Source organism: Tubulanus polymorphus, chromosome 12 (genome assembly GCF_964204645.1).
Source record: "Tubulanus polymorphus chromosome 12, tnTubPoly1.2, whole genome shotgun sequence".
NCBI lineage: Eukaryota > Metazoa > Nemertea > Palaeonemertea > Tubulaniformes > Tubulanidae > Tubulanus > Tubulanus polymorphus.
Genome location: NC_134036.1, coordinates 2,033,463 through 2,041,674, shown reverse-complemented (window position 1 = coordinate 2,041,674; position 8,212 = coordinate 2,033,463). Strand labels below are relative to the sequence as shown.

The window sequence follows — 8,212 nt, the reverse complement described above, 5'->3', positions numbered from 1 at the left end:
GTTCTTGAAAACGGTCAATATGTTATAGCAGGTTAATGTATAAAACCGCATAGAATAGCTACAATAAACAAAATGTATCCAGGAAAATATATATTTCAGAACACGATCGATTTCACTGAATTTAGCCTCATCATGTAGGATAAAATGAACTTCTGTTGATATTGCGATTGTGCTGTCGTTAGCTGTCGCATAGCTTATTCGAATCGCTTATCGAAAGTAACAAAACAATGGTCACATGTGTCAATGAACTTATCGCTATTCGGAGTAATGGGCGTATTGATAAATTTCTCAAGCACTTCGAATTTTCGATTGCTTAATCGCCAAATTTGCATTCGAAATATTAAGCCGATCTATTCTAATTCATACCTGGTCGTGTTATAAGCAATTCAAGCGTTTAGTTTGTACTTTAAAATAAAATGAAATAGATTGATTGATGAAATACAAAACAAGTCAAACAAACTCAACTAACTGACTACTGCTGAGATATTTATATTTGATGAAAGAACATATTCTAGTTACTGACATTGGCTCGAACCTTGATTATTGTCTAAGTTGTACTAGAACTAAGTATGCCAATGGATGTGTACATGCGCCTCTCTGATTGGCTAGAATCCTTGCATTCGATAGAAACTGACGGCATCAGTGAACTAACGGGGAAATTAAAATTGTATGTTTGACCACGGATTCTTCGTTTTTGAGTCCATGGTTTTGGCTCTGGTTTTATCGTGAGTTTGATTAACGTACATTGTAGAGAACAATGGTGGGGATTCGAATAACTTGCATCTTTTATTCAGAAAGAGTATCATTACGTATATACATGTAGAAATTAATACAATAACTTTAATCAGAATTATCTCATCACGCAGAACCAGTGAAATAGCCGTTGTAAAGCCGCAAAGTAAATTGAATGAAATTGACATAATGTCAACGTCTTACGGTCAAAAAATGAAACATATTGTACAATAATGAACGAATCAATGAGTAGTGCTCACGCATTTGTTTCCATTTCATAAGAATCAATTCCAAACAGATGGTTCGGATTCGAATTTTTGCTTCTTCGTTATGCAAAGTTTTTTTTTATACCAGGGACTCTTAAACGATTTAGGTTTTAGAGTCCATGGTTATATGAATATCTTATGATTTCTCAACTTTCATCAAATACTTAGGAATGCCATTGAAAGATTTTCAAACCATTGAACGTTTGGGTTAAAAGTTCTGCTAAATTTGATTACCATCGGCTTTTTAGATAATCTCCACGAAGGTCACAATTTTAGTGATTTGACCTTGGGAGGTTTAAACCTCCCGAATCCAATTTGCGAAATATCGGTCCTCTTTGTCGGCGGTAATGAAAGAATACATAGAGCGAAGTTTCTATTGTGCGCCGGCCGCATTTTGTTCACGAATAGCTTACGTAATAAATTGAAAGTCGAGATCACAGGCGGATATAGCGCTCTATGGCCCACACTCAATTCATAAACTGGTCCGCAAATAAAGTGTTTAGAAGTATAATTGACACGTTTGTACGATTTTGCGCTGTAAATTTATCATTTTTCAGGACTCAAGGACCAGAAATTGGCAATATATTTGATACAAACTGAGAAAGTATCAAAACATTTGGGAACGTGTTATTGATAAAACTGATCAATTCCGCATCAGCTGTTAGATAGAGTAATCTTCCCGATCTATTACAGTATACAAACATGCGTCCCCGCGTGTCGACATCTAAACTGTTGATATATTTGTACTCTCCATCCGGGAGCTGATATTTTTTCACACGGTTTCTATCAATTAAACTGTTTACAGGGTTTTCTAATAGACGTAAAACACGAACGTCTCTATCTAACTGGATGTAAATATTGTTACCGCGAATAACTAGTGTTCCACATCCAGACACAATATCAGTGACATCTTCCTCTAACACTTTGTCCTGATCTTTATATTTTCTCAGGCAGAGTTTCTCGTTTTTCTCCACGACTACAAACAGGTGACCGTTACTATCTGTATCGAGTCCAAGTACATAATCACCATCAACACACTCTATATATCTCTTCATTACATTATTATCATCCATGTAATATATATCACTGGACTCCTCGTAGTCCGCACATATTATACGTGACTGTTGACCCGTCTGCTCACCAGGTATAGACGTCACTAGGTCAGGTAAGAAGTCTGTCTGAACCTGTTTACTGATCGTTAATGAATCAATGACGTCACCAATAGAACTCTCCACTTCATCCACTCTCCCTGTGACGTCATCGATAGCGTTGTTCAGTTTAACTTCTAATGCTTCAAGTTGTTGTTCAGTACAGCACCGGTTCAGCCTCTCTTCAAGTTGTTGTTCAGTACAGCACCGGTTCAGCCTCTCTTCAAGTTGTTGTTCAGTACAGAACCGGTTCAGCCTCTCTTCAAGTTGTTGTTCAGTACAGAACCGGTTCAGCCTTTCTTCAAGTTGTTGTTCAGTACAGCACCGGTTCAGCCTCTCTTCAACTGTGTCTATAGTCCGCTTCAATTGAGAGAATTGATTTTCTGAATTATCATGAAACAGTTTGACATTGTCAATTAGAGAATTAAGACGTTGATCAATGTCTGGTTGAACTGTTCGCGCTTCACTGATCGGTACAGTGTTCACTCTAAACACGTATTCGTTCCCGTGACGACTAGCACCGATCACAAGACCCGAACCTATTGATTGTGGAGATTGTTGAAGTCGCGATTTGTAGATTTCACACATTTCTTCATTTTCACATTTAACGATAAACACGTGATTCTGAGGTTGATGATTGAACGGGATCGGATGATTCGGTATCTCCACACCAGAGGGCGCATCTCTCCATTCTAATTTCACCTGAAATATAAAAAGATTTTTTCTATTTGACTCTCACCTCGCAGTGGTCACCCGTTTAGTATCACACGCGGGTGATGATGAAACTGAAGATGAGAATTACAGATTCTTACCTCATCAAACGGCATCATCTGCACCGCTATTACGTGACCTGTATAGATGGTTTTTAGTTCGTGTTTAATAGCAGCCTCTAATTCTTCACACCACAGAGTTATATCAAGTTGTAATATATTTCCATCCGCAGTTATTCGATCAGATTCCAAATTAAACAGCGGCTGATAAAAGTAATTTTGTGTCGTTCTGTACTCATTATCCTGATCGGACCAAACGGTAACGCGACGTCCTTTGAAAGGTACGGAAATCTCGAAACGATCCGGATTACTTGTAGCCATGTTGACCGTCAGTTATTAACACCAGAAATTGTGAATGCGGTTTGGGCGTAGAACAGTCAGGTGATATTAGTCCCAAGGTCTGATTCTAATCGCGGTGACCGGTATTTTCGGTTACGAACCCGATTATCAGATCTAGTGACGCAGTTTAATGTGTCTGATAAATATTATAGACATACTAGAAATGGTTTCCTGTGAACTAGATAATAAGTAATCAACTCAGGTGTTTTATAAGAAAATTCATGTGATATGTCCAGGGTCTGATTCTAATCAGGGTGACAAATCGGTATTTTGACATTCCTGTCAAATGTCATGAACGCAGTTTTTTGTCGACATACTTTGAAAAGACACAAATAAAATTGATAACAAGAGTTTCAAGTTCTACGTTCCCACTTGGAAAGTGATCTGAAATCTGGTGTTTGATTAGTATTTGAAAGCATCCGTAAAGCGAATCTCTTGATTATCATAAAGGCCAAGGGCAGGAAACCACCAAATGACATCCGCCGTATGAAAATTGTCTTCAAGTGGCGAATTAATATTTCGGATCATTTTCAAATAATCTATGCGCATGACTTTGTTATCACGGATTTTTTTCAAATATGACTCACGAATGTGTCAAGAGTCAAGTGCACGTCATTGAACTATGGAACATTAATGTATAAATGTCTGGGACGATTGAACCGGTTTCGAGCGGGCGACAAAATCTGTTTTTTTTTTACATTTCATAATCAAGTTTATGGAATAAATCAATAGTTAACTTTATCTGGTAAATCGCTGCTCATAAGAACTCGACTTGAACTAAAATCTGTAAAAGGTGAATTACCACATTTAATTTGAAAACATATATTGCAACAATTCATGATAATTTTAGTTTTTCAAACTCGAAGTATCGACTGAACCAAGTCACTGGTCAGAAATTAACTTCCAGTTAAGAGTCTACTGTATCTGTGTTTGTTGTAACGAGGTTCTATCCGTTTGAATAAACTTAAACCCCACCCAAGTTCCGTATAAAACAAACAATGTCTACTCACCAAATTCAGGAATGGATTTTCATTACATGTACATTCACCTTGGGAGATGTAACATCCAAGTTAACAGTATCGGCAGGAGAGGCTGCATCTGTCTGAAAATGTAACGCAAAAATCAACATTAGAACTGTTGATTTAACACAAAACATATACATTCTATAACGGTACCCAATATTAAACCGCTTCGCTCACCCGAAATTTATTTCAGTGTAGAGCATCATGGATTACCTAACAAGGTCTCGAATGAATCAGTGTAGGTCTAGTCAACCTCCGGGTATCGGCAGCAAACAGATCCAGATGATGAGAAAGTAAGGAATCGCTGATCTGGAAAAAGCAACGTCGATTGAACACATGGAACGTCCTAATTCTGAATTGAAACATTATGTATGGGTATTAGGTAAATAATAATGTACAACAGGTCCAGACGAAGCCCAGCCCTACCAGATAAATCCTTTTACTGTCCTTACTACAACATGAGTAACCGGGTATAGCGTCCTTACAATATCCTCCAACATTAACTTATATCGAAGCGGTGCCTAGAAAAACGCAAAATGAGTTCTTTTAATAATTTTGACAAATATAGCGCAGTGTCAATGACCTTGAAATCGATTCGCCACAGTATGGTTGTACTAAGATTGTAGAACGACGGATATCTGTGTGGAGACCAGGACTGAGAGTGAACCCAGCTTTATATAGCGGTCCTGGAAATCTACATGTCACTATCTTCTGATAACGCGCTCCTATTTCCTCTCATCACGGGAGATCAGACCAAATGTCTTACACCAGAACAAGTTTTATTTCATTTTTTATTTTTCTATTTCGATTAATTTAGGAATTTCAAATCAACCTTGCTTAAGTCTTCTCAGCGTTTTTTGACTTATCGAAATGATGACTTATACCTACTCCAGTACATTAAAGAAATAGAATTAAAGATGACGAGTGATTCGATGACTTATTTGATGATGACTTAAGCTAGGTTAACTGTAGTGGCTCGGCGTAAGTCCCGGTGAACGAGGTTGGACACAAAATGCAGAAAGAAAAAATCTTCTGCGTAAAAAGTAAGCCTACGTATGTTACTAACATGAATTCGCCTGTGGGCAGGAGCGCCATCCTGTGCCCACCACCCAGCTAGTCGCCTGTGGGCAGGAGCGCCATCCTGTGCCCACCATCGAGCTAGTCGCCTGTGGGCAGGAGAGCCATCCTGTACCCACCACCGAGCTAGTCGCCTGTGGGCAGGAGAGCCATCCTGTGCCTACCAACGAGCTAGTCGCCTGTGGGCAGGAGAGCCATCCTGTACTCACCACCGAGCTTATCACATGTGGGCCGGAGAGCCATCCTGTGCCCACCATCGAGCTAGTCGCCCCTGGGTCGGAGCAACATCCTGTACCCACCACCGAGCTAGTCGCCTGTGGGCAGGAGCGCCATCCTGTGCCCACCATCGAGCTAGTCGCCTGTGGGCAGGAGAGCCATCCTGTACCCACCACCGAGCTAGTCGCCTGTGGGCAGGAGCACCGTCCTGTGCCCACCATCGAGCTAGTCGCCTGTGGGCAGGAGAGCCATCCTGTGCCTACCAACGAGCTAGTCGCCTGTGGGCAGGAGAGCCATCCTGTACTCACCACCGAGCTTATCACATGTGGGCCGGAGAGCCATCCTGTGCCCACCATCGAGCTAGTCGCCCCTGGGTCGGAGCAATATCCTGTACCCACCACCGAGCTAGTCGCCTGTGGGCAGGAGCGCCATCCTGTGCCCACCATCGAGCTAGTCGCCTGTGGGCAGGAGAGCCATCCTGTACCCACCACCGAGCTAGTCGCCTGTGGGCAGGAGAGCCATCCTGTGCCTACCAACGAGCTAGTCGCCTGTGGGCAGGAGAGCCATCCTGTACTCACCACCGAGCTTATCACATGTGGGCCGGAGAGCCATCCTGTGCCCACCATCGAGCTAGTCGCCCCTGGGTCGGAGCAACATCCTGTACCCACCACCGAGCTAGTCGCCTGTGGGCAGGAGCGCCATCCTGTGCCCACCATCGAGCTAGTCGCCTGTGGGCAGGAGAGCCATCCTGTACCCACCACCGAGCTAGTCGCCTGTGGGCAGGAGAGCCATCCTGTGCCTACCAACGAGCTAGTCGCCTGTGGGCAGGAGAGCCATCCTGTACTCACCACCGAGCTTATCACATGTGGGCCGGAGAGCCATCCTGTGCCCACCATCGAGCTAGTCGCCCCTGGGTCGGAGCAACATCCTGTACCCACCACCGAGCTAGTCGCCTGTGGGCAGGAGCGCCATCCATACCCACCACCGAGCTTATCACATGTGGGCCGGAGAGCCATCCTGTGCCCACCATCGAGCTAGTCGCCCCTTGGTCGGAGCAACATCCTGTACCCACCGAGCTAACCTCCTTAGTCTCCTGAGAAAACTCTACGACAAGTGAATACGAATACGAATACGAATATTTATTACACTCCAACCATCCCCATGGTATATGGAGGAAAAAAAACAGTATTTACAATTATTTACAAAAACAGTAGATAAAAGCACTTTGAAACATAACAAACGTTATTTACAACATACTATTTACACACACTAACGGAGGGATCTATATACATCCAGACCTAATTTGATAAATTTAGCAAGTTTAAAAGTTGGATTTTTTAAAACATCAAGATTCCGAAAGGTATTTGAATTTAGGTAGCTTTCACGGAATACGGTAAGTAATTTACAGTCAAAAATGAAATGTAGTTCGTCGCCTAAAACGTTACAGGTGGGGCATAATCTATCGGTTCTCGGTAGATGGAGATTTGACAATTGATTTACAGGTAGGAGATAAGACCCAATCCTGAACTGGAATAAGCTGGTCACTAAGTCGTCATCAAGCCGATTTATATAGTTTTCAAATTTGATATCCTTCTTATATTGTCTAAAATTAATGTATAACGGGTTATTATTTAGCCTAAATTCTGTCTCCTGCACATGCTGATCACGGAGTAAACGGTGTAATTGTTTTGGGGAAGTCCTAGAGTTTACCATAGATTGTTGTGTCCATATATACGAAAGGCCACAGTCATCAAAAGTCTTCTTAATAAATAACAGCCAGGGGCTCTTAAACCTATCATTCAGATATAAATTATAAGATATCTTATAGAGAATTGAACTAAGTTTACTTTGTTTGCACTCTATCGTTTTGACCCACAAATTAATCATTCTACGCTTTACGCTTATATACATAGGATAACGTCCTAACTCCGCTAATACTTGAAGGTTATGGGAATATTTTGTAACTTTCATGATAATTGTACAAAATAAACAGTGGAGGTTTTCTAATAAGTCAAGGTTTTCATATCCCCAGATTTCGCAACCGTACAACGCGATAGGAGCGACGCACATGTCAAATATTTTAAACATTACATCTACTGGAAGTTTCAAACGTCTGCCCTTTTGAATAATAGAATACATAGCTTTCATAGCTTTATCATAGAGAAATTTTTTTGCTTTAGCGAAACAAGTGAAAATTAAGCGAAGGCGACATCTATTGCGGTTTTTAGAACCACCCTTTGTAGTAACCACAGTCTCCGAACCAGGAAGCGTACATTTTATAACATTAGCCATTACGTGAAATAGTTATAACCGTCATTAGATATTCTATACGCTGTAACCCGGTTTAATCGACTTTGACCGATCAGGACTTTGAAATATAGGTCTATTTACAAAATGAAGCGATCAAGTTACCGTAACGACTGTAGAACATGACTAACTAATAAAATCGATATTGGGCTCTCATTTGAGATTCACAAAAAGTAAATTATATTTTATTTACGAAAATGCAAACGAATAATTCTGTCATTGTTTGATGATGAATTTCTTAAAGATTAATTGCATCCGATTGAATTTAAAATTCAAGAAAAACTAATCTTCAAAACTATTCGATCGTGAATTGTTGCAATAAATCCTTAAACGAT

General features: G+C 40.9%; 1 protein-coding gene across 1 annotated transcript; it reads right to left on the bottom strand.

The window, feature by feature from the left end:
• Nucleotides 1–524: 524 nt before the first annotated feature.
• LOC141914253 (uncharacterized) lies at nucleotides 525–4,769 on the bottom strand. Its single transcript, XM_074805519.1, has 5 exons — nucleotides 4,704–4,769; nucleotides 4,455–4,586; nucleotides 4,266–4,357; nucleotides 2,959–4,039; nucleotides 525–2,848 (listed from the first exon to the last, which is right to left on the bottom strand). The coding sequence occupies exons 4-5, from the start codon at nucleotides 3,235–3,237 to the stop codon at nucleotides 1,559–1,561; spliced, it is 1,569 nt and encodes a 522-aa protein (XP_074661620.1). The 5' UTR covers nucleotides 3,238–4,039; nucleotides 4,266–4,357; nucleotides 4,455–4,586; nucleotides 4,704–4,769; the 3' UTR covers nucleotides 525–1,558.
• Between the last annotated feature and the right edge of the window lie 3,443 nt (nucleotides 4,770–8,212).

Coding starts and splice junctions, on each gene's coding strand:
- LOC141914253 (XM_074805519.1), bottom strand. CDS start 3,237: ATGGCTACAAGTAATCCGGATCGTTTCGAGATTTCCGTACCTTTCAAA. Junction 2,849..2,958: donor AGATGATGCCGTTTGATGAG/GTAAGAATCTGT, acceptor TTTATATTTCAG/GTGAAATTAGAATGGAGAGA.